Raw genomic sequence first — 26421 nt, 5'->3', positions numbered from 1 at the left:
TAGAGGTGTAGTTGTGGCTGGCAAATTCTGAACTCGACACAGGAGCGTTTCTGAAAGTGCCAAAATGAAGATTCAAACCTTCGGTCATTAATTTGTGCTTATCATGGCTGTGAAGCCGCCTAAAAATATCATCTAAGTACTCCAGGTGCAAGGCAAGGTCTTGGCGCTGTGGTATGCATGCACATCTGGGTACTGCTTTCAGTTAGCAAATCCCTTTTCTTTTGCTAGAAAACGGCCATTTGGTCTCTGTCTTCCTCTGTGAGGCTTATTTTGCGAGTTCCCTGTCCAAACTTTTTTCTTTGCCTTTTTTTTTGAGAAAAATCCTGTGATTAAGAAAGACCTGGGGGAGGGAAAGTTTACTCACTCTTCCTTTCCTCCAAGATTTTCTTCTCTGCTGCCAGTGGCAACGTCAGTTGAATGTCCCAAAAAAAGCCCCCTGAGCCAGACCTGGAGCGAGACCGGGGGGCTGAGCGGGGCAGCTCCGCAAGCAGCAAAGGCGAGGGTACGGCTGCTCTGGAGGGGTCCTGCTGACATGGCAGGAAAACGTGATTTCATGGCTGGTCATTAAAATCTCAGGTTCCCTCAGGTCTCAAAGCACAATGGCACACAGATACTAACAGAAAACAAGAGTGGTTGTTGTCTGAATTATCTCGGGTTTGTACCTGCACTTAATCACGCTCGGCTGTCCAGAGATGGATAAGCACTTAGTATAGCTAAAGAAATCAGCCACAAGTTTTCCTTTGACCCGTCTCATCTCTCGTGTCCATAGCGTGAACCTGAGGGTGAACCTGATCAGCAGGTCGATGTTTAGGAGTTTGATTTAATTTTTTTTTTTTATTTCCTGCCACATCGATCGTGACCTGCTTTTTTGCTAACTGAGGGTGGATGCAGCAATGCCTTTGCGCACACTGCGTGGTGGTGTACGCAGCAGGGTAGCCGTTGCGCTGGTGTCTGTGCCCAGAGGGACCAGCTCACCCAAGGGACTGGCTCTGGGATGCAACTGGGACACGAGAATCTACTGACGGTGGAGCTGTAGGTGTCTGAGATGAGTTTGGAGCCCAAAGCCAAACCAGATGGGTGTTCACCCAGCCAGCCCATGACTAACTCGCACTGTAGATCCTCTTTGGCAGACAGGAGGCAAAGCCTATGGATAATAAACGTCCTTCAAGCTTTTCAGTGTGTCCCTGCAAGTTGGGGCTGAGGCTTGTGCGCAAAAGATTGCAAGAAGAGCATGCCCTGCAGCTGCCCATGCTGTTTCTTGTTACACTGGCATTCAGAAATGCCACTATAACATGATTTTCCAGCGGTAAGCTTTGAAGGAAAGCTATTGTGCTTCTCTTACTCACCCTCTTGTTCACGGAGCACATGGGGAGTGGAAGACTGTACTGAAGGAGAGCACGAAGAAGGAAGCTGGGAAAGCTGCCAGCATCCTGCACCTCTAAATCACATCAACCACATGTTGGAGGTTAATCAGGCGTCTTAACGCTGGAGAGTTGATACAACACAATTATGTTTTATGGGCCTCTCGCTCTCTAATCTTTGATTTCTTCTCCTGCCAAAGGTGAATGCAAATGCTGAGACCAGGTGGGCATGGCAGGTTAGCGTGCTAGGCAGCCTGCCTGATCTGGTTTGGAGTAAGCAGTGGTTCATTTCTGCTCAGACAATTTTTTTCTTGCCCTCTCCGCCCAGAAAATTATTGGCAATTATAGATTGAAGGACAGAGTTCAGCGTGCTGGGGCTTTTGCATTTTACAAGTGCAAAGTTGCCTGTCCAAAAATAAGCAAAATGCATTTAATAACAGCAAAAAAACCCCCAAAATACAGAAGCAGTCGGTCAGTGACCTGGGCTTTTTGTTATGATCACTGAGTTGGAGTGGCTCTGCATGCACACGCTGGAAGCTTGGCCTTTAATGATGTGAACTGCTGTTTGTTTAACATTGCGTATGGAGGCTCATAGCTGCGTTAACTCTTCAGGGTGGAAATGCGCCTTCCGTCTGAAAAGCTGCTTTATCCAAGGAGCTGTGGATTGTAGCATGTTGCTCATTTTTGGTACCCTGAATGAACTGCCAGATGCTGAGCTGGATCAAGATGGGTGCTTTCACTGGAGGTGAGGAGCGCCTCTCAGACTTGCACAGGGGACCCTGCTCACCACTGTTGTGGGCTGAGTGTGTTTTAAGGCAGCTGACATGAGAGGCTCTGTTGGCTTCTCGTTTTTCCAAGTGCAGCTATCCCAGCAATGCAGACGTATTTAACTAGAGAGCAGCTAATACTTTGGTATTTGCTTCTTTGCATCTCTGTCTGGATCTCCTCTCTCTGTCTCTCTGAAGTCTTTGGCTGCAGCAGAAGCAGTCTTTCATGCCTAAGGTCTGTCAGTGCAGTCGATAGCTCTGTATACCCGTGCTTGTGCTTGCATTTTCTGTTGATCCTTTCCCACAGCCTGCAACTGCTGGGCTGAAATTAATGGCCGTGCCTGTGGTGCTAGAGCTGTGGGTGACAGGCAGGAGGATCTGCCCACCCCAGATGTTCTTGGCTCTCCTGCACCTCAGGCTGGTTGGCTCTGGTTAGCCCCTCCAGAGCCTGGTCAGGTGGCTCATGCTTGTTTGCCATTCTCGATCACAAGTTTCTATGGATGAGGACTGAACCTGTTATGCAGATATGAAAAGAAAAAACAAGCTTATGGAAGCGGCTGGAAACCCACTGGGTGGCTTGTTTAGGGTTTGCACCTTGCTGTTAACCTGCCCTGATAGGGACAGACATGGGGGCATTTAGGACACACCTCTCCACGCTGTGCTAAGGATCAAAGGGACGTTTTGCGTGCGTGCATCGCTCCAGGGCTCCTGCCGCTGCTTCTGGGTCTGCTTCTTTATTTCTCATCAGCAAACGTTATGCCGGCAGACGCGAACGTTGCGAAAATCGGGAGGCGTTTGCTTAGGAGGAGGAGGGTAAAAGGTTTTTTGGTGATATCAGCAGGATCAGAGGAGGTGGGAAAGGTAACAAAACGCTCTCTGGCCCAAGTAGTGTCCTGGTGGACCATTGCAAAAGGAGTTGTGAAGCTTGAGTAGTGTGTGGGGTGGAGTGAATCCAGGAGCCCAGACCCTTGGCTTCACCCTGGAGGAGAAATAAGATTGACAAAGCGTCCCAGCAGAGAGGAACTCTTCCATAAAACAGAAGGAAGTCGTTGAAATGAGGGGAAGTGTCATAGCCTGTCCACAGCGGGTGGTGAGAACCAGGGATATAACCCAAGAGCTCCGGCTCCTCCTTGCATGCCCTCTCTGCTGGTCCAAGGTTTCTGGTGGTGCCTTTCAGACCCATAAACTCGTCTGCTGTGGGACCCAAGTTTAACAGCTCCTGTTCAAAACTGCTTAATGCGAAGCTGTCTGCAGAGTGGCAGCAATCAGAGATGAGCAAGCAGCTTATGTGGCTACCGAGCGAGCGTTTCCTGGGGAGCCGCGAGCTGCTGCCAAAGAGATGCTCTCCTAACCCTGGCCCCTGTGCGTTTCTTGCTGTCTTGTTTTTCTGACTCAGTCGGTTGAACTCTCGCTGCTTTTCTCAGGAAATGGCTCAACAGCTGAGTGGCTCTTCTCCTCTGGGGTCTTTCGTATATGCAACACATTTCTCCCTGGCTCGGTTTCCTCCACGAGCGAGACACGCTGAGGGCCCCCCCTTCTCTTGCTGAGCTCTCTAGATGGCTGTGTTCCCTCTCCTCGCTGTTTAGGCAAGTTAAAATATTTAATTATCATTAAATGCTTTCTGCAAGAGAAGATTGCTGTGCTATTAAAACCAGAATGGACATGACTGGGGAGCAAATGAACATTTTCAAAGAAAGGGTCTGAACACGCAGTGCATGGACCCGAAATAGGTCCCTCCCGCAGAAAGGCCCCAGGTGACCCATCGCTTGCCGGTGCAATTACCAGAGTCTTGGCAGCTGGCAAGATCAGCAAATGGGGTTTATGTCAGAGCTTGTTACCTTAATTTGGTTAATTGTAGAGCAGAGTGCAGCTGAACAGCCAGTTCAAACCAGGTTTCAGATCACCGGGGTGCGCTGGGCATGGGCAGGGCATTGCCTAGAGAGCAGCCGCGGCTGCGTGGGCTGGGGAGGACGGGGGAGCCGGGAGGGTGGGCAGAGCACGCCTTTGCCCGGGATGCTCTCGCTTTCGGACCTCTCGCTCCTTGGGAGCCGTCGAGGCCGTGCTTGGTCGCCTCACCTGCAGATTTGTAACCCTTGATTTGATCCAAAGTCTGCAATTCAAACCTCCAAAGTCTGGAGGCTTGAATTGCACGTTCAGGCTTGAAAGATGCAGAGTGTCTGGAACTGAGCTTCTGCCTCCATTTTGAACTGCAGGCCCTAATGAGCATTTGTATTAGAGGAAGGAGGTAAAGATGACCATGCTGGACCATCTGCCCAGTATCCCCAGTCTCCAGCTGGGGCCAATAGCAAGCATCAGTGGGTAAATGTGAGAACAAGAGGGACGCATGGTGCTTCCTGGACACTTTCTCAGCCTCCAGTGCACCCCTGGGTCTTCTGCACCAGAGGAGGTATCTTTGTGTGATGGATATCTCTTCCAAGGATCTTGAACCTCTATCTAATTGTGCGTGGGGCTGCTAATGCGATCAGGGCAAGACGGCCACAGTCAGAGTTCACCCACAGTACCTGGGATACCTTCCTGGTGTCACTGCTGGAGCTCAGCTTTTTTGCCCCAAGATGTATAATGTGGTGCCAGTTATGTCTGTAAAGGCGTTGCTGGTGGGCACAAATTATGATCTTTCTGGTGATCCGCTGGCCGGCAGGGTGGGACACAGCTTTGTGGTGACGGTGGGAGAGGACGGCTGCTCTGCTGGGATGCGATCTTCGGAGCGTGTTTGTTAAGGAGCCCAGGCTCCCGTCATGCAACCAGGAAGCGATAAAGCATGAAAGAAGCAAAAGTTGTAGCAGAAGAGCATCATGTGGACACCTGAGAATATGAGTTTGTCCCCTTGGAGTGGGAAGAGACAGATCTCGGCTCCTCTGGTTATTTAATCACGTTCTGATGTGTTGTTAAATTCATTTTACCATGGGAGCATAGAGATGTGAAATTCAGCAACTCGCTGCAAGTTTTTGGAGAGCTACAACTCTTGCTAGGTGAGGCAGGGAGAAAGCAGCGAGGTGTCAAGTCCTCAAGTGTCGAGGAGGAACAAAAAGCCCGTTCCTTCCTACCTAGTCTCCTCTCCTGGCTGCCTCCACGCTGACGTGCCACTCCTTTGCCCTTAGCTGCATCTCGGTGCTTCAAAGAGATGGGTTAGGTGCGTGCCGCGGCGGGTGCAAGGAAGAGGTGTGCAAGTAATTAGTTACGTCCCACCCATCCATCCCTCTGCCCGCCACCCCTGCCACCCACAGTGTAATGAAATGCCAGGCTTTGTTTTAATTTCTTTGCTTCAGTGCCGCTCCCGTGGCGGTCCCGCGCTGCCTGTCCCTCCTCTTTGCTCGTGTGTCCTGGAGCGCAGGCAGTCCTGACACACAGCCAAAGTGTCTGTACAGCCCAGCAGGCCACCGAAACGGGCTCGGACCCTTCCTTGCCCAGAGGCTGAAGATGCCTGCGGTTCCCAAGCGGGAGGCACATCCTGAATCCAGGCATGTGGTTGTGGGCTGGGGACCACCGATGCTCTCCTCCCCTCCTGGCCAGCTGGGCGAGGGTGGCAGCTCAGCCCTTCCTTGGAGGCACCAGCACATGGTTCCTGTGTGAGGTTTGGGAAGCATGGAGCGAAACCTGCAGATGCCTCAGAAAAAGGAACATTTGGCCTGAGAGCTTTTTGCCTGTGACAAACAGAAAGAGGCTTTCGGTGGAAGTTGGTGTCCAGTTGTGGACAAGAAATTGAGGTGTGAGCCCGCGGCGTGATGCTGCTTGTGCTCCAGCTCCTCCTGGATCAGAGCATCCTCCCGATGTGATAAAGGTGGTGATCCCGCGGCCCGGGTGGGAGCTGGGCTCCTGGCAGAGCAGGAGCAGACCTTTGAGAAGAGATGTCCCGAGGGGTGTTTGAAACGCCTGGAGAGCTCTCCTGCTCTCCTAGTTCATCAGTGTGCCGTTCCAGCAGCTAATTGCAGTCCCCGTTAACAAAAAGGATATCTTATTCCCGTAACAAAAGACCTGGAGAGAATTAGGCTGATAATTATTCAGGAGGGGCAGAAAATAAACTCAGGAAAGCTGAGCCTGAGGGATGGAGCAGAATGTGATACCGTGCACGCCCACCTCCTGCTCAGCCTTACTGTTCACAGCCAAGCTGGGGCATTAACGCTAAATTAAGATTATATGACTGAACCTATAAGCCAGGAATTAAGGTTAAACTCGCAGCGTTATATCAGTCTCTTTGTATTTCCTGGCTTTCCTGTTACACTCTGTACATGTTCTAACCTCACTTTTTAAAAACAACTCGTGCATTTTGCTAAGGAGATTCACTAAGGGACATTAAATACAACCAGCATATCCCAAGGTAGATTCAGAAGAGACCTTCCTAGCAAGGAGGTGCTGGGAGAGAGGGACAAGGCAACACCAGTGGAGAACTGCAATCTGCAGTGGCATCTGGACAGGTAGAGCCTTGCAAAACTGGTGTTTCCCAGACCTGATTGCTGTGCTGTGGTCCCGGCTCTTCCGCAGCGCACACCCACAGAATCTCCTTGCAAGTGGGATAGCAACCAGGCAGGGAGGAAGGCAGAGGGGAGCTGGTTTTCTGTAGTTCTGTGAGCGGAGAGCATTTTGGACACCGTGTTAGGGAATATCATTTTTCCCTGGTAGGACTCAGCAGGAGGGAGAAAGGAGGTGAAGGGAGCAATGCCGAGGATGGAAAGGATGGGGATAGAGAGGGAAGGACACGATGTGGCTCTCCCACGCGCACAGGGCAGCTCCGTGTCACTGGCACAGATTTGGAGCAGTCCTTGCAAACCCCCATGAATGAAAGATGCACCAGCAGACCGATAGTGCTGAGGGAAAAGTCCCCCTTTCCCACTGCTAGAAAGATGAGTGTGAGGCGTTAAAAGGTCCGTGCATCCAGCCTCTGCACACATGGCCTTTGGTGGCATAGGGGAGTGAAAGTTTCCAGCGTCAGATGGGAAGAGAGGAAAAATGCCTGGTATATTAGCATTCCTCCCCTTTCCCCAGACGCACGTCCTGGGTACCTTGTGCTAAGAGATGAAGGGTTAAGCTCCAGGCCCTGCTGACTGCCATGTGATGCAGTTGCTGGGCCGATTAGTAAAGATCTGTGCCCTAAGAGGAATCACATGGGCTTCGACAGGGCTCCCTGGATGCAAACGTGCCCTGCCGAATCCTGCCTCGCTCCCCGCTTCCGTCCTCGCCAAGGGGAGCGCTGGGTCCGGGGAGGGGAGCGTGGCTTCGCCATCCCAGGCTACACCCAGGCTCCACATCAAAAGGCAGGGAACAAAACAACTGCAGAGCATTTTAAAGCAAAATAAATAAACCCTTGGCTGCTCCGGGAGAGTTCTTACCAAAGGTACAATCGAGTCGTCTATTTATGGCTTTTTATTTCAAAAGCAGATACGTAACAGGAACTTTTGATATTCAAGTCCTAAAGAAGCTAACTTCTGATACCCAAGCCCCAAAGAACCTGACTTCCCACAATCAAAGGGATTGCCGTAATCCTCTGCTTTATCAGGTGGCTGGTGGGACTAGAGGAAATCCTGGGTTTCTGCTTTATTGGGTGGCTGGTGGAAGTGGAGGAAATCCTGGGGTTTTATCGAATGAAAGCAGCTTTCAGTTGAGAGGACAATGTGACAATATCTGTTTGCGTAGCATCCTCCAGCAGGAAGGTCCCCAGCATGTTTTCTTCGCAGGGAGAAGATATCTGGGTGATAGCACGTTGCAGTGTGAGAAAGTTTTGAGGACTCAGTAATGGCCAGTTGCTTGAGACAAGTATATTTGGGGCTGATTATTTGGTGCGTTACTGCGGATGAACTAAGCACTGTAAAACTGGAGGAATCAGCTCAACAGAAATATGCACACACGCGCTCTAGCATAACCCGAAATGCATCAGCATGATAATTAAGTATCCCAAGAGCAGCTTTTGCCTCCAGGTTTCTCTGTTTCAACACCCACAAAGGCCCTTGGGGTTCACGGTCCATCTGCATCGATCCCTTCTTGGTTTTGTTTTCTGCAGGTGACGTGACAAACCTGACTCCCGAGCACTCCTTCAAAGGCACAAAAGTAGACGTGGGGAACGTGGTGTTAGCTTTGTACAGTGGTCTCTTTGCCTATGGAGGATGGTAAGCTGCAGCCCTGTATCTCTTTTCAATGCTAAATACTGTAGTTCATTCCTTTGTCCCCAGATTGTGTTTGCATGAAGAGCGTGGTCCAAGACTTTCCATCTTTCCTGTAACCCGGGCAATGAGGCAGATGCTTTGGGTTTGCCTAGTAGTGTTAACGGTGCTACTTCACGCCCTGTTTCCAGCCAGGACATAGAAGCACAAAGAAGTGGTGGTGAGCATGGGATTTAGAAGAGGCAGCAGATGATGGGTTGCTTGGTGCAGCTCCTAGGTGGTGTTAAGAGAAAGCAGCAGGGTGGGTTTAGCTAGCAGAGGAGAGATGCGTTACATGCCAACAGATTATGTAGAGCACCAAACTGAAGCTCCTGGAGAGCTTCTTCATGAGTCCCTTTGAGCACTTGCAAGCACAAGGAGCCTGCTCAATTTGCCGTGAAAACAGGCCAGTTGCAGCCATCCTTATCGCCTGGAGGGTGGCTCTGTTGCTTGTGGGTCCAGCTCGTCACCTGCAGTCACCCCTCCTGTTGCCAGGAGGCTGGCAGCATGGTGTGCTTGATCCACCAGCATCCCGGGCGAGCGCTTTGCAGGGTTTGTACCGTAGGTCTTGGACTAGGCATCAGCCATCATAAGTTTTACCGCAGGTTTCAGCCTCTCTAGCCCTCCTGAAATTCCCTTGCAGATGAGTAAGATGAAGGGCTTCGTTTATTCCATGGACTAACCAGAATTAACCACTGTTCTTTTTGAATTACAGGAATTACTTGAATTTTGTTACAGAAGAGATGATAAATCCCTACAGGTAGGTGTGTGTCCTGTGATGACTTCCCTGGGAGGAAGACTTGTTCTTGGGAAGCCCTGTCCGCATGTGTGTGACAGGGGTTGCTAATCAGCCCAGAAGCCAAGGTCTTTTTCTAGGGAAATAGAAAATTAGGTAAATTAATGGCATTGTTCCTCCCTGGAATAGAGGAAGGGGAATAATCATCTCTGTCTGAGAAGGGCTGTTGCTTATGCTGCTTTCCTGTACTGCTAATATTATCAGTGTTGTTGGAAAGTCCTGCTTCCTTGGCATGGCACCTCTCTGAATTATAGGCGGGGAAGAAGCACTCGAGGCTTTATTACTGTCTTTTATAAACTCCCACAAGACTATTTGTGCGTACAGATGTTTGTCACGTGCTCTTCCTGTTCCCTCGAGCAATAGCTGCTTTCTGCGCTGCTCGTGCCTTTCAGGGTTATGCAGGGGACCTGGTGAGATGAGGGTGGGCAGGACATCACGGATAAATCTTTTTTGCTCCTAGGGAAGGTGTCCGTGAGGTGCTGTCAATACGAGCTTCAGGGTACTTCTGCAAGAACCCATTCCTGGCTGACCCTGGCAGTGATTAATGCCTGCTGGGAAGCATAAGATTTGATACGCCCTTTCCTTGACAAACACAGTTATAAAAAAGTTTTTGCAGATTGCAATTATTTTCTTGTCTTCTGAATGCAGTCATGGTATTTGACCCTCTCCTCCTGTGGCTTTGAGCTCCACTAGACCAATTATACGTGGCATCAAGCAGAGTTTCCTTTTTCAGTTTCCGCTCGCAAATGAAGTTAGACTATTTGGAAAGGCAAATTTGTACCAACACAGCCTCGTCTTTACAGACCCACTCGACTGTGTCTGAACTCATTTTCTTTGAGTTTCATCAGTCCAGCCAGCTGCAAAGAGTTAGAGCCTAAAAACTGCCCACTAAGTCCCTGATCTTTCTGTCTCCCACAAGAAACCCACCAGTACAAATGCTTCTCCTTTGCCCAGAACAGAATGCGTGTGCTAATGCCACTGGCTAGCAAGAGCCACGGGGGTTATTTTTAATGAATTGCCTTTGCGGTGATCTTGCCTAGACAGCCAGAGTCTCTCTGTGCAGAAAGTCCCTTCTGCCATAATCCTTCACTCCACATCTGTCAGCCTCCAGGCTGTTCCCGTGTGGGCATCCTCTCCTCTCCTAGGGGAGCAGCGTGTGGCTGGGAAACGGGACATGCTAAAGAGCCAAAAAAGAGCAGAATGGCTCCAGCCAACTTTAAGTGAGCGCAGGAGGGCTGCAGCATGAGCCACCGATCCCTGGCATCGGCAGCTCTCTTTGAACTGCAGTGCTCCATTACAATTTATATTTTCTTCCTAGAAACCTGCCTCTGGCTATCATCATCTCACTACCTGTAGTCACTTTGGTTTATGTGCTGACAAACTTGGCGTACTTCACGACCCTGTCGACGGACCAGATGCTGACGTCCGAAGCCGTGGCTGTGGTAAGATAGATGCATTTCTGATGTGACTCATCTGTTTGCCAGGGCTGGTTAAATCAGACTTACAATCTCTGCATGCATCTCCTAGTTTGTTCCGTGCTGATCATGGCTGCTTACAAAAAAGCTGACGTTTGAAAGGAGATAAAGAGCAACTGTGACGGGAGCAGGGAAGAACAGTGTGATATCAAGTGGGATTAATCACAGACAATAGTGAGGGTGGGCAGACAGTTAACGCTGCTCTTAATTCATAAATGTGCAAGGTTGCTGCTGGCCTCATGACTTATCATCAGTTACCAGAGCATGATATTTATGCGAAAAGGTCATTCAGTCAATACCGAACTTGTTTGTTCTCTCTCTGTATCTTCCTTGTTTTAATTAAGAGAGAAAAATAATACCTCTATTAATTAAAATGCCTTTGCGGGCAGAAATCCTGGTTGCTTCAGAAGCGAGCAGCATGGTATGACCTTGAAAACTGAGTGTGACCAGGATTGTTTGGTGCTTCAAGGGGAATCTCCCAGTCCAGGATGAGCTGGTCTGGGCTGTTCAGGTGACAGCGCTCCATCCTTCGGGTTAATACCCAGCCCCTCCAGCCTGGACGCACGCCGTGCGGAGTTACTGGAGATGCCAGCCTGTGTTGCACTGCTCTAGTTGTGTGCCTTTGCGAGACTTGAAATCAATATAATAGCGTCGGCGCGAAGCGGCGGTGAAGCAGCGCAGGGTCAGTTTGTGATATAAAACTACAACTCCCGGTCACTGCGTTTCGAAGGGGCTGCGTCCCAGGGTCCTTACTTAGCAATTGGCAATAGCTGCGTGTCTGAATCTCCTCGCAGTTTCCGTTTGGTCTTGAACTTTTGGATAGCCGTTCTGATAAATGTTGGGTCCTGACTCTGAGGGAAGGGCTTTCTGCTGATTTTTTTGCAATTCCATAATATGCTTTTTCAGGAAGGAGGAGCAGCCCATGGTAATATGGAAAACTCCATAACAGCTTCAGCACTAAGCCATGTCATTGGTTCGAATTTCTACAAATATTAAGTCTTTGTAGGCAGCTGTGAGTTCTTTTGGACGTTCTGGGTGTGAAGTGTCGGTCTTGTTGCCCCCCATTTAGGATTTTGGGAACTATCACCTTGGCGTCATGTCCTGGATCATACCCGTTTTTGTTGGCTTATCGTGCTTTGGATCCGTTAATGGATCTCTCTTCACTTCTTCCCGGTAGGTTTCTTGCTCAATTTTGTGGTTTTTGTTTACAAGTCATGCTTAATGCCTCTTCGTTTGGAGTTGTCCTCCAAAGAGTGGCTGTGGGTAGACACAAAGTCTAAAGGGTCTGGAGGCCATGTGGGGAATGCAGGGGAAAAAAAAAGTAAGACTTTAAAACCATATCCAGTTTAAAGGAAACCCTTTCAGTGGTCTTAGTCTTCTGTTCCTCAGGCGAAGTCCTGTTGAAGTTATTAGAACATAAACAAACACAGGCTTGGGGCTCGGTGATGTTGCCTGAGAAAGTGGCTTTAATGAAAAGCAGAAACTTATGAAACTTCAGGGCTGAGAATCCCTCCAGAAAGGGGAGAAAGGACGGGGCAGGACGGGGACTGAGATGGTTCCAGCTCTGACACACATCTCCCGGGTTGTCTTAGGAAAGCCACTTAATAGCGCTCTGTGGAAAGGGGGATATAAATACATCTTTTCTTTGTCTGCCTCCAGCTTTCCTTCTAAGACAGGGACTTTCCACTGTGCATGTGCAGAACACCCTGTGCTGAGCCCCGCTCCCGAACCAGTGACTAGCAAAAGGGCACAGCTGGCATCGTGCGAGGCACCACTAAGGTGGAAAACCTGCGTGGAGCCCGGGCGTTTCAGCCTTGCTGCCTCAGCACTATCTAAGCTGAGCTTGGGCTGTCCCCGCTTGTTTTGTGCTGAAGACAAGCCCCAGCCGGGCTGAAGGTTGCAGAGGTGATAACTGCTCTGTCTCCCCCACCTCAGGCTGTTCTTCGTGGGATCCCGAGAAGGACACTTGCCTTCAATCCTGTCTATGATTCACCCCAGGCTTCTCACTCCTGTGCCGTCCCTCATCTTTACGGTAAGCGCCTGGGTCTGTGGTGATGGGCATCGACCTGGTATTGAGAAACGGATGGGGGGTAGGATCCCATCGGAGTGGTTGGAGGGGGGCTACTTGGGCACCACCTCCAGACACAGCCATTCCTGCATGCACCTGCAGGGAGGATGGACCCTTCTCCTTCTCATCATATCCTCATATTCTACTTCTGTTTTGAAATCGCTCCGGGCACCAATTGAAAATAGCTTAAATAAGTAAAAAATAATCAACGTGATTCTTTTCCTGGCAGGTAGTTCTAAAATACCTGTATTTAGTGTTGTAACATACGTGGGTTTGCCTACTCCTTTTGCTAATGGCTTTTTTTTCTGGATGCAGTGCATCATGACCCTGCTCTATGCCTTCTCCAACAATATTTTCTCAGTCATCAACTTCTTCAGCTTCTTCAACTGGCTGTGCGTGGCTCTGGCCATCATCGGCATGCTGTGGCTGCGTTACAAGAAGCCAGAGCTGGAAAGGCCCATCAAGGTGAGAACAGTGTGGTAATTGCGTGGTGGGTCCTCCCCGAGTCCCTTCTCAGCACCAGGGAAGGTTCAGCAAGTACAGCGGCTTGTGCTGTATGGAAGAGGGACTGGGATTGCCAGCGTGCTGGGGAAGTGTTGCGTTGTGGCTAACGCAGGTGTTCCTGCTGCATGGAAATCTGCCGCATGTGAATTGGTGCAGCAGGTCGAAGAGCTGCCATGGCCATGGGGACGTCAGAGTGAAGGAGGCTCTGGCTGCCAGAGGTGCGGGGTGTTCTGGTGGGGTAGCCCAGTGGGAAGCTCTCAATGACTAACATATTCCCCAGGACAAATCATAGGCTGTGGCTCTCAGTGAAACACCCTGTACCATCATGGAATTCACTTAAAATAGTTTTTTAATAAAGCAGACAAACCCACGCCTGCAGAGATGAGAACTTTGTTCTCTTTGTCCTTGGCCAGCTTGGCAGTACCGTGTCCCATCTGGGAGGAGGCCAGGATCATGTCAGCCACAAGCATGTCTGCCTTCCCTAAAGGCATGTTTCTCACTCATCCCCCAGCACACTCAGGTCTCTGCCAGGCAACAGGCAGCCAGAGAGAAACAAACTCACAGACCTGTACCGGTGCCTTCCCAAAGTAACTCTTTGCAGGGCGTTTCCTTCCATTTTTGGTTTTTCTTCTAAAAGCTGGGCTGCTCTCAGCAGGTGCCCTGCTCAGAGCAGCGTAGCCGAGTCCCCCAAGAAACTGCCGTGAAGATGCGGTGGCTTGTGCTGTGGTTGCTGCTGGATTTGATGCTGTTGGTACAGGTGCTTTCTACAAGGAATCATTCAAGCATGGAACTGGGGTCAAAAAAAGGGTGCTGAGAAAGGCTCATGGCTCTTGGCAAGCCACATCTTCATGCATTGTTTTGCTGGTTTTAAATGTACGTGTTAGGTGTTAGCCTGCATCTGTTTTCTCCAGGATTGGTGAAGAGCGCTGCCTAAATCGATACCTTCCCCATGGCAGTTCAAGGTCATGGTCCCCTTGTTCAGAGCACGGGGACAGACAGGAGGACTGTCCCCGTAGGGGTCCACGCTGGGACACGAACTCCTTCCCTCCCCAGGCTGTACAGCTAGATAAACTCCACTGAAAGTGTACCCTGTTCCCCTGATACAACTTCTAACCTGATCTTTGGGTCTTGTTTAGGTGAACATCTGCCTGCCCGTTTTCTTCATCCTGGCCTGCTTGTTTCTCATTGCTGTTTCCTTCTGGACGACACCGAAGGAATGCGCGATTGGCTTTGCAATCATCTTCAGTGGGATCCCTGTTTACTTTTTCGGGGTCTGGTGGCAAAACAAGCCCAAGTGGGTTCTCCAAGGCATCTGTAAGTATTACCAGTGGAGAGCAGGGGTGCAGCCTTGGCTTTTGCTCCAAAAATAGCAGCTTCCTGGTGAGCATGCTACAGCTAGTAGCACTGGCTCTCCTTCGTGTAGTGGAGGCTTCCAATGTCTTGGCTCTGATCAATTCTTCTTTAAGTGTAACAGGTTTTAACCTGATGATTACCTTATCTACCAAGCACCCAAAATGCACCCTGACTTCCAATAATTGCAAAGTTTGGGCCAAATACCATGGGTTTTTTTTATCTTGGCAAACAGGTGGTTGTTATGCAGTGGAGTGTAATTTGCTGAGCACATTGCTGCCTTTCTTCTGCCCCCTGTAAAAGCACAGGGTCAAGCCTTTTGTCAGCAGAGAATCCCTTTCTAGTGGTGTAGGAAGGGAAAAGAAGTACCAGCGTAACAGTCTGAGCACAGTTGGCCTCAGTTCGACTGCTGAAAATTCGTAATTAGTCCCAATCCATCGCTTAGCCAGTGCTAACGTTTCTGATGCAGTCAAAGCTCTCCTTGGCATCAAAATGTGGCAGCAGAGCAGAGGGAGGGGAAAATCCCCTGGATGTTTTCTCTTACGAGGTTTATTTTTAAGGTATCTTTGTATAAGGTTTTCCAGCGGCTGACACTGCACCAAGGAGTGTTTTGAAGGGATGGAGAGGCTGTGCTTGGCGCGTGTAACCTCTGTCTGAACAACTGAATCAAGAAAGTAAATCCGTGTTGTCCAAGTAACTAAACTCTACCATCTGCCTCCCAGCTCTCACACAACAGGCTGACCTAGAAAAGCAGACAAGTAGAAATGCCCAGCCTTAGCTGGATGCTTTTTATGAAGAAGAAAAAGGCTTTTAACAGTGCTCAGCACTTGTTACTCTTTCCCCCCCGCCATCTCTCTCTCTCACTCACTTTTTTATTCTGAATATTAGGCTCAGTTCCTGGAAAAGCCATTTTTGCAGTGCCTGGGTGGCAAATTACCATATTAATTGTTTTCCACCACCAAAGGCTTGTAAGGAGAAGATAGAAAATATTCTGGGAACACAGAATGATAATCCTGCAATGTCCAGTTAGAAACATAGGAACTTTAAACACATTTATATTCATATATTGCAGATAATTTGATCACCTCCAACTGATCCGAGTTTGACTTCGTGTGTAGTTAGAATTAGTGTTAGCTTTACCTGGCAAGACTATCTTGTGATCTCCAAACACGCAGTGAAGCAGCAGAAGGCACAGGTGTGTTTGGATACCAGCCACCAAAACTAACGGGTGGAAAAATGAAGTTCCTTCAGTTTAGCACCTTTCCTGTGCCAACTTGCATCTGAAATGCTTCCTTTGCTCTTCACCCGCTCTGTGCAAGGCGGTGGGCTCTGCCTTGTGTTCAGTATGCTGAGCTGGTTTTGTCCCGGGTACTTGAGCCTTTAAAGAAGCTGTGTGCACGTACAGCCAAGGTTTTCAAAATTGGAACTAAAAGCATTGGCTCATATTTTCTATGCCCATTCCTGCTATTGTGCCTGACTCTGTTTTGGCTGCTTGCAGTTCTGGCATCCAAACGTAGTAACCGTGTCACCATGCAATTAGAAACTGGTGTCAAGAAGTACCGGAGCCTCTCTCGGGGCGGCACAGCATCCTTGCTGCAGGAGCAAAGCTCCCAGCGTTACACATTTAAGTTCTGGGCACGAGTAGAGAGTAGCCCGCGGCTCATTTGCTTTCAAGTCTTAAATTGTATTTGGACTAATCTTGCTCAGAACCACAGTGGGGAGGCAAATAGGTCGGCCCTTTTGAGGCAGAGTGTCACGAACCGAGACCAAGATATATGTTGGGCCCCTGCGTACAATCTCTGACCTGTACTTTGCTTTCTTCCCCATAGTCTCCGCAACAGTCCTGTGCCAGAAACTGATGGAAGTGGTTCCGCAAGAATCATAAGCAGGAAAAGCAGAGACATTCAGCTCAAGGAAACGCACAATATTATTTTAAGACGACACAAAGAGAAGACGCTTCTGATCCCTCGTAAACGAAACCTAGGCACTGGAGCACCCCGTCGGAGCTGCTTTGTGTCTGACACCATGCCCCCAGCTCTGCCTTGCCTCCTCCAGCCCCTCCATCACCACCCTTTAGCCTGGCAGATGAGCAACCCTGCGATAAGAAGTTCTTGGTACGATTGTGGGCCAGGAGGAAGAATTCCTGCCGGCAGCTTCAAAGGGGTCCTGCCTGTGCGGCGACAGCGAGTCCGACCAGCCTCTGTGTGTGTGTGTGACACTGAGGGCTGTACTTCAGTGCTGTGTAGGCTGACTTGGTTAGGGTCTGAGATCCCCCAGACGACGGCGGATCTGCTCACGAGCCCGGTTTGCTTGTTGCCAGCTGTACGAACGTGCCTGTGTCTGGGGCTGGGACTGTCGCAGAGCCGCAGGGTGGTCCTGAGCCTGGCCCACCCTGGTCAAGGGCGGGTGGTTGGGAAGCAAAGGTTGGCTGACGTTGGCTCACACGCTCACACACACACAAGCTCATACCAAAATACATGCTGCTGGACGCTTTGGACTCTGTCCGCTGGCAGTGACTTAGGTGAGACAAGGCAGAGCAGAATTAGTGTCAGAGGAATGATGTGGGGAGGCCTCGTCTGACTTTCATTGCGTTCTTGACAAGAGCACTCGGGGTCCCCTGCCACTGCCTGGCTTTTAACTCTCAGATCCAAGCCATCTCCCTGCTATTGAGCCAGTCCTCCGGGATGCTCTTCTCCAGAATGCCCATCCTGTGGCCCTGTGAACTAGCACAGGGTGGAGTTCCTCCTGATAAACCCAGGGAATTGCAATTAGCAGAAGGCCAAGTCCTTGGCTTGCTCACTCCGTGTTTTTCTGTAGGTAGGCTGTCATCCAGCATGGGATGAGCAACATCATGCTCTCCAAATGGCTCTGTTCGTTGCCCTTGGTGTGATTCATGTTTGCTCCTAAACCATCTGCAAAGAGAAAATAAGGGTGGGATTCCCTTGGCTCGTTCCCTGGGGTCTGTCTGTGCATTGCCTGTCACCGTGCCCTTTGTTACGCTGTGTCTTTTCCAGAACATGCAGTGGAGATGGGACCGACTGGCTCTGGGGGTAGAAAGGGGCAGATGTCCCCGGACGGCTGGAGCCCGGCTTTAATCTCTGCTGTAGATGGTCTGTTTTGCTCTAAGCAGGGACTGGGGGCTGTTCCTCCTTCGTGCAAAACTGCAGCATCAGGTTTGGCTTGGTGAGATGCCCCCACCAACATCCCCCCGTTCAGGGGGTGGTCTTTGAGCATAAACCACGATCCGCATGCGAAATCTTGTTTTGCTGTTGTGGGTGGTGCAGTCCCATCCCCTGAGCCCACCCAAAATTCCTCTAGTTCCCGAGTAATCAAAACTCTCCTCTTAGGAACATGTTGCTGTATTTGGTCAAAAGCATCACCTTTTCAGCAAAACTGTAGTTCTTGAACAATTTGCTCATAATGCCTCTGCGCTCAAGGTGGTAGTCAGTTGGAAGTCAAAAGCATCTTTTTCCCACAAGTGAGCTGCTTCAGTCTCTGTTACGGTTCTTCTTTGTGCTTGTGCTTTGTGCAAATGGCTTGTTGAACTACTTTTTCTCCTCAATATTTTTGTAAACTAAGCTGTTTGGAAGCTGGGATCCTCCAAGAGCTAACGCTTTCTACCAGATTCTCCTCTTAGCATAGAGTTATTTTGGATGAAGAGGTATTAAGGGCAGTGATGGTACTAGCTCATGCTTTGTCCTTTTAGGAAGTTCTTTAGCAAAAAAAGAGTGCGAGTTATAGCAGGTGGCAGCTTCTGTTCACGCGTGTGTGACAATGACCGTGGCTACGTCTACGTGCCGCTCTTTGCTCTTGCTTCGCCAACCACACGTCTTTGCTTTGAGGCAGTGCAGGAGGAATAGGTGAGACAATCATCACGCTGAAAGCCTTTGCTGTCAGGTTGCTTATTCCATGGCAGCACAGCGTAGAGATACCCAAGCAGCTCAGGTGCCGCTTCACACGTGTTAGCGTTGAGCTCTCCTGGAGCTAAGTTAACCTGTGGAGAGTTGCAGCTGGTTTGGGTACATCTACCGTGCAGAAGAACCCAAAGTTATGGCCAGTGCCTGGCTGTTCGGGGACCTATGTGCAATGAATTGGAGCATCTCAGATCCAGTGCCTGCAGAGAGGCGTTTGCATAAATAAGGTCGTGAACCATAAAACCTGAACTCGATTTTTGGTATCCTCTTCCAGCTGAAGGCTGAGGTGCTTTGGCAGGGTGGTGATGGGAAATCACTGCTTATGCTGGACCCGTTTCATCAAGAACCTCAGTCTGTCACCTTCCACTTGGTCTGCAGTTTTTTGGCTATAGTGGTCCCAGGGCCGGTTTCCTGCAGGGCCTGGGTTCAACGTAGGGGCTCTCAGTGCTAATATATACCAGCAGAATTACTTGTGATGCAAACGAAAGGGATTTTAGCTCTCAGCCACCTCAATCCAATGTAAATTAGCACTCAAGTCCAAGCCACAGAGAGCTCGGAAATAGGTCCAAGTCTCCCAGAGGCGTGGGGGTTGCTTGTTTTGGACACATCTTTAAATGACTTTCATCAGTGATGAAGATGCATCACTACACAATATCCTCTTGGTGAACCTTTCACACTGGTTTTTAAAGAGGAGATGTCACACCGAGAAATATTTTTTTAATTGATTAACTGATCTTTAATTAAATCCTTAACTCGCTTGCTTGCTCTTGATGAATTTTCACGATTCTTCACTTGCTGCGAAAGATCTTTCTCTTGTACTAACCTGCTGGCTCTGGCATTGACACCGTATGTTTCGTGGTGATGTCGCCAGCGTCTCCATGGCAATAGAGGTATAGCAAGAAACTGAACCAGGTACCAGCACAGAATGACAAAAATGTTGAATCATCAGCTCACATCTCAAAGTTTACCTTTCAAAAACCTGGTTTCTTTTATCCCTGATTCATTGACCCTGATAGTTCCCCTCCACCAGAGCTTGGTGACATGGCTGTAAGAGGTTGGGTTATTTTTTCCTGGAGGTTAGGGAGATAGCGAGTAAGGGGGTAAAACTGAATTTAATTTTATAACGAAAACACAACTAAAGTAATTTTCACTCTAATGGGTGAAACTGCTGTTAGCAGCATCTGCTGTCCAGCACGACAGCTTGTAACTCGGATCAGCCAGGAGTGTCTGCTGCCCTCGGGGGCTTGCCATGTTCAGCTGGATTTTGGTATGGAAAAATCCCCGTGAAAGACCTCCTTGCCGCTTGTTTTCCTCAAATGTGGAATGAGATGCGTCACGGAGGGCGAGGGGAGCAGCAGAGACTTCACAGAAAATTTCTCATTGTTCCCAGCACTGGATGTGGGATTTTTCTGTTGTTTCTCTGTTTGCTTGTGCTCTTTCGAGCCCGTGATCGGTCACGCCTGTTGCAACCCACCAAGGGAGATAAACCCTTCCCGCAAAGGACACATACAGCCACAGTGACCGTGAGTTTGCTTCCCTAAACAGTAGCCACAGTTAAACGAGGTACCGCGTGAATCTTTTTCATATGACAGTATTCTGCAAATACAGCCGGAGCAGTCGTGTCAGTGGTATCACAGAATCATTAGGTTGGAAAAGATGGTTAAGATGATCGAGTCCAACCGTGGAGCCGTGGCTGCATATTCCTGCAAGCGATGGCTGTGCCGCAGTAGTTCCTTGGTCCTTGTACTAAACCCCCTTTCAAGCTGCTCTTAGCTTGTTTTTAAGTATTTAGACTCCCAGGCAGGCAGTTGTTAGGGGTGTTCACAGAATAGCATCCCGCAGGGATTGCTAAACAGTAGGGCAGGAGCCGGCGGCCAGGCGCTTCCTTACCCGTTGGGTTCCTCTTTCTAATTGAGAAACCTTCTTCCCGGCTGAGAGGGGAACCAGCCCTGCAGAATGCGCCCGGCCAAAAATGGGGGGGATTTAAGCCATCCTAGGTGGATTTTAATTTTTTTTCTTTTTTTCTTTTTTTTTTTAAACTTCCTGCAGTATTTGCAGTGTTTTCCATCTCAGATACCATGTTCTGGTAAACATGCTTTTGTTTTTAATGGCACCCTTGTCGATACGAAGTTCAAAGGGACTCTGTCACTGTTGAACAAACTTTAAAGACCCTTCAACTGGACTGAAACTTGTAAGAAGTGGCTTTGTTGTTCTCCGAGCCCTCTCCCTGCGGGCAGCTCAGGCAGGGGAATAAATTGGGCTCCCCCATGGGTTCCTCCACTGTGGGTCTGCCCCGAGAGCAGAGCCCTCGAGGGGCAGCGGCGTTGCACAGTCGGCTGCGACTTCCCAACCACGGAGAGATGTTCGCAGTGGCAGAGTCTCGGTCCAGCTGTGGGGAATCGCAGGGAAGGTTTCCTCTCAGTCGGGGAAGATACCCGTGCCTTCAGCTGAGGCTACAGTGTTCTCGGGCTTTAATAAAAAATAAATAAAATTAAAAAAAAAAAGAAGGAAACAGCCAAATGTTGTCATTACGCAACACTCTGGCTGTTTGGGGCTGTTCTTGTGGGACACCAGCTTTTCCATCAACTGGTTGCACAACTCCGTTTCTAATGACATCAAAGGAGAAGGCAACATTGGCCGTTGAGAAAGGGCTGGAACAAATCTTCCTACTGGAGCTTGGGAACGGGCAGCCCAGAGGCGAGACGGCTCCGGTTCCTCCCCGGGGCTCCTGCTGAGGTCTGCCGGCCAGCGCCGTGACCTCGGCAGAGCCCCGCGGACTGAATCGCAGCCTTGTGCGGGCCCTGGGAGCCCGGCGAGCATCTCCGGCCACGGGACGGGCTGGCGCGGCTGGAGCCGGCGGCGCTTGGCTTCCGACCAGGGAGCGCGGCAGCCGGCTCCCTGCGGCGATGGGAATCTGCTCCCGTGCCTCCGCCGGGGACCCTGCCCGTGCCAGGGCATCCCGCGAGACCTCGGCGTTGAGGGATGCTCAAGGGGCTCTTCATTTCTGGAGGCTTCTTGATGAGTTACAGCCGGCCAGCCTTACGCTGGTTTTGCCCGTACTTGAGAAGTTTCTTCCCAGTTTACACGGCCTGAACTGGAACTAGCAGCTGGGCTGGGGGGGTGCGTGTGTGCGGGATGCTGCTGGGAGTCAAAGCCAAGTGCTGTTCAGCTGCACGTAGGAAATGTGGCTTGGATTAGGTCGCCCCTAAGGAACCGATGTCCAGAGGATTATTTCTTTGCTTTTAGCCCCCTGTTCCTTGCGTGAGAAGGGGCGTTGCTTCCTCCAGCTGTTGAAGTGTTAATGAGAAAAAAAAATATTTTTTTAAATACTGAATTAATTTTTAAATGGCCTAAAAGAGACTTTATATCTACATCTAAATTACACCCGTTGGGTGACGTTCATCTCTGTGCAGGGGCTCTGCAAGCGCTCGGATGCTCTCCCGCATCCCAGCCAGCGGGACGTGGCGCTGCGGGGTCTGGCTGCGTCTCCTGCGCTGGGATAAATTTCACACAAGGGAAGAAAATCCTTATTTGTTCAGCGGACAGGGTGAGGTCCGTGTCCCACCTAAATCCTTGCAAAGGAAGAATTTTAAGTGGTACCCAGACCTTGCGCTGGCCCGCAGAACATACGGAGGGTGAAATTCACTTCCAGTGAATAATCTGACTTTTCAGAGATACCTTTCTTCTAAAGTTCATATTTTTGTTGGTTTTTTTTTAAAAACACAGAAAAAAAGGATCTTAACATACAGAAGAAAATATAGACCTGATTTACAATTTTGTTATATTTGGTTGCTTTAAAAATATTTTACTAATTTAAATGTTGCTGTAGATGACGTTCTATTTATTTTAAGGGGTAAATATCTTTTAGTCTTAATACTTCTACAGTAAGCGCTGTCTATTTACAATGTTTGTGTTCCTGTCAACACAGCTATTCCACGACTGACCAAGTGCTGGTCAGCCAGTAGTAATTTAATCAAATTGCCTTGTAAAACAAGATGTCTCCTGCAATGTATTTTTTCTAGTATTTCTTGATTCTTTTATGTCTGTGGTTAACAAATCTGTTAAATGTTTGGGTGGTTCAGGTTGTTGTTTTGTTTTGTTTTTTTAACAAAGAAAGCTGAATTACAACTCTCTTGTTGCTGGTCTTTGCCTCTAAAACTTTTATTTTGCCTTGTTTATCCCACATCCACCAGCACCTGAGCCCTGGGCGCCCAAGCGTTCCTCTTGCAGACGGGTCTAGGAGCATAGCTGAGCAATGACAGCATCCATTCCTCTAGCACCATCCTCCTTTTTTAAATTCTAGTTACCGTTCCTGGTTTTGCATGTGTTAAAACTAAGGGAATAGGAAAGTGGTGAGCTTTGGGCAAGAGGTGGGAGCAGATGACAGATGTCCTAATTCCCAGGGTGTATCTGCATGATTACATGACAGAGATGCTGCTGATAAAAGCTTGCAGCCAAAAAAGATGTCTTAACAGCAAGAAGGTATCAAACTTTATACGGGGAAAGTGCTCCTCTGCTGCAATCCCTCTTCCCCGTGTCCTTCCACGCTAGAGATGCTCTGTCTGCAGGAGCCCTGGCTAGTGGGAGGAGAGGGGACGCTCAGCCACACAGAAGGGTGGAGGTGGGGGGGTTGCTTGAAGATTTGCGCTTTTGGGTGTGCAGATGGCAGAGCTCAAAAATTTTCCTTCCTAAAGGAGAGGATGGTGCTGAGACTATTCTGTTGACACACACACCCAAGAGGAAGAAACGGGCATGAAATGCTAAAGGAGCTGAGGAAGGCTGCAAAGAAAACCCAGTAGTAAAGGCAGACTTCAGTGATGCCTACATACGCTGAATAGATGTTCTATACAAATTTCATACTGAATTTTAGACGCTACAGTCAACTGATGTCTTGAAAAATGACAGAATTCACAAGAAAGAGGCAATTCTTGATTCACTCTCGAGCACTGTGGCCGTTTCAGAAAGTAACACTGGAAGAGAGAATCGGCAGCGTTACATGCCTAAGCCCAACCTCCTTGTAAAACCAAACCCAGCTACCCCAGTAACATTTAACTTCAAATACATACATATAAAAAACGGAAGAAGTTAGAGGTGCAGAAATGAGAATGCAGTTACAAGGATAATGTGTGCGACAAGGGGCACAGAGGCTCTCCAACATGGCATTAGTGGAAGAATTTAAGTAATCTAAGAAAAACATCTCTAAAAGCCAGCATGGCTAAACAGCAGAATAGCCTGTGCCATTAGTGATTTAAAAGAGATCATTCAACAAGTGACAGTTGTGGCCAAAGAAGGAAAACAGAAGAGGGAAGAAGCTCTGGCAAATTAAATACGAAACCTCAGTAAGACAAGTCAACAGTACGTTCACAAGTGGGACGCTGACAGCACAAGGAGGAGAAGGGCTGTGACGCCCTGCCAGAGACCCCGCGGGCCCCGCGCTGTGCCGCAAGGCGCTTTAGCAGACGGATAAGGCAGTAGCACAGAAACGAAATGAGTTACTTGCATCCGTGTTTGCTACAGCCTTGCTTGGAGAAGTTCCCATGTTGGAGCCTTTCTTCACAGGGAGCTAGCCCAAGGAATTGCTGCCAGATAAAGCATCGTGTTTCCGAGCAAAGCTCCAGCTCTGGGATTCTGAGGCCTTCAAGAGCTGCAAATGTCCCAGATCAGATTAAGTGCTGCCAGCAGGCACGTGCAACCCGCTGCACAACACGGCAGCGATGCCCATGGTATGGGAACCGGCAAATGGGATGCTGGTTCAGGTAAAGGGTCCAGGAGTAGCCCAGACCGGTTGCAAGAAGTGGTTGTAGAGGATACAGAGAGACAGAGAAGAGCATCCTGGGGAGAAACACGCAGCTTTTGTACAGGGAGGTCAGTCCCAGGCAGACCACCAAGCTTCCAGTGCCTTGTATCCTTGGTTTTTCAGCAGGCTCAGGTCTCTTTGAGTTTCCCACGGGAAAGAAGGAATTAATTTTAAGTGATAATTGTTTGGGAGAGCAACAACACTGGCAAAAGTAGTTAATAGTGGAGGGAGGTGGTCTGCAGAGCTTGCCTACGGATCTTCTCTTGGTTCAGGCCAGTTCAGCGCACAACATCTGGAAAAGGAGATGGACAGGGGTGGCAAAGTCTCCTGGAGAACAAACATTTTCAGGCTTATGAAATAGAAAGTTGACTGCAACGAGGGATCTCCTGACAGGGCAATAAAACTGCAGATGAGAAGAGTGTTAGGAAGTGAAAATGAAAAAGAAGAATCGCAATGCTGCTGTGTAATGTCACTCCATGTGCCCGTCCTGAGTGCTGAGCTGGTCCGGTCACCCCAGCGGGGCTGGGGGCTGCAGGGCTGCAGGAGAGGGAGAGGACTCGGACTTGCTGTCGCACGAGCACCGGGCGAGCGCTCAGGCGGACGGCCCGAAACAAAGGCAGGAAGTGTTTTTTCGCACACGGCAGCATTAATCATGCGTTCAGTGTCAGGGGATGTTGTTGAGACGACTTTTATGTGTGCACAAAAGTTCAAAAACAGCTCAGATAAAAGGGTTTGTTATTAACTGCAACAGCCCTAGTGCAGCCTCAGCCTCCAGCACCATCTTTGTGAGTCCGAGGCTGGAAGGACAAACCGGGGAAGGGATCAGACCTCGTGTTTCAAACGAGTTTTCTCTGAAAGATCACTACTGATGGCCGCTGGAGACGTGGTCCTTCGGCCGTGTGTCGACTCTTGGCTCCCCCCCAGTTGTCCTTTCCTTTGGTGCCACTGCAGCAGCCGTGCCTTCATCTCCGGAGGATGAACGTCAATTCACCAACGGTGGCAAAGGAAGCCCCACGGTGGTAGAGGAAGCCTCACGCTGGACTCGCTGCATGGGAGCCACATGTCGACCCAGCGTGGTCCCTGGGCAGCACCGAGCTGTCTAGACACATCTCCCCAGCTTCGGTCTTGTCCTGACGGCGGGAGGTTGCAGTGATGGGAGGGGGCAGGCATGGGAACGCAGCCCTTCTGGAGGACACACAGGCAGCGAGACTGACGTTTTTCCTCCCTCGAACCAAAACTGGGACATTTTCCTCCCCAAACCCAGGAGCGCCTATGTGTTTGAGTGGCACGGAGAGAGGCACGGGGGCCTGCCACCAAAGAAGGGTGAGTCCTTGAAGCAGCAGGTAGAAATGCCTCTGCAAACTGGAGGCAAGCCCAGCAAAAAGCAATAAAACAGTTGTTTATTTGAAGATTTGTGCGAAAGATGAAAGGCACTAAATATGTTTGGGTTGGAACAAAGCCACTAAGGGTGGGGCGTGACATGGGCTGGGAACTGCTTCAAGGCTGCAAACATAAAGGAGCTGACGAGGAATTGTGGATAGAACTAATAAAGGGATCCTTTGAGGCAGAGAAATTAATACACCAAATACGAGACACGGGTATGAGGAAATTTAATAAAAGGAGAATTGATGTTGACAGACTTCCTTGCAGCAAAATACAGCCGACAAGAAAATTGTCCCCTTAATATTGAAGCAATGGAAGTTCTGCCTGGAAGTCTTTTTTTTTTTAAAAGGAATTGCTAATATTTCACCTGTTGTACAAAAGCCGTGAAATAAAGGTGTCTCTTCAGAACATGCCAGTCTGTCCTGGTTTTGCTGGAGACCTGTTTAAGGTGTCAGAGCTCAGCAGCACAGGATTTATAGAAGAGTGGGTGTTGTAGATCTTTAACAAAAAGTATGCCTCTCACCCCCTGATTACCAGACCTTGAAATATAACAGAGGGTTTTTTACAGATATCTGGAAGGTTTTTTCCCCCTGCATATTTACTGAATATGCAAGTTTTCTGCCTATCTCAGACTGCCATTCCCCCCCACTGGGGATGGATGGATGGCAGAGGAGATGGTGGTGTGGTTGGGGGGGACCTGGAAATCTGGGCTCTCCTCCAGCCGACCACCATTGTGCCTGGCTGTGCCTCAGTTTCCCCAGCTGTGAACAATCTTGCCCACCTGCCGAGAACCGATGAAAAGCGCTGTCTGAATCAGGTGGGGCAATAAGTGCTGGAAATTCCCCTGGTCTTCA

At 49.5% G+C, this 26421-nt stretch overlaps 1 protein-coding gene across 1 annotated transcript in view; it reads left to right on the top strand.

The window, feature by feature from the left end:
- The window catches only part of SLC7A5 (solute carrier family 7 member 5), a 41844-nt gene extending 19329 nt beyond the window's left edge, over positions 1 to 22515 (top strand). Inside the window, exons 3-10 of the mRNA XM_075161569.1 lie at positions 8142 to 8247; positions 8996 to 9040; positions 10395 to 10518; positions 11621 to 11724; positions 12487 to 12583; positions 12935 to 13084; positions 14260 to 14437; positions 16303 to 22515. Of these exons, the coding sequence (XP_075017670.1) occupies positions 8142 to 8247; positions 8996 to 9040; positions 10395 to 10518; positions 11621 to 11724; positions 12487 to 12583; positions 12935 to 13084; positions 14260 to 14437; positions 16303 to 16358 (860 nt within the window). The 3' untranslated portion in view covers positions 16359 to 22515. The remainder of the gene's footprint in view (positions 1 to 8141; positions 8248 to 8995; positions 9041 to 10394; positions 10519 to 11620; positions 11725 to 12486; positions 12584 to 12934; positions 13085 to 14259; positions 14438 to 16302) is intronic.
- The last annotated feature ends 3906 nt before the right edge of the window (positions 22516 to 26421 follow it).

This window comes from Calonectris borealis, chromosome 12 (genome assembly GCF_964195595.1).
Source record: "Calonectris borealis chromosome 12, bCalBor7.hap1.2, whole genome shotgun sequence".
In the NCBI taxonomy this organism is placed as follows: Eukaryota; Metazoa; Chordata; class Aves; order Procellariiformes; family Procellariidae; genus Calonectris; species Calonectris borealis.
Note: the sequence above shows the minus strand (reverse complement) of the source record. Positions and strands in the feature narration are given on the sequence as shown.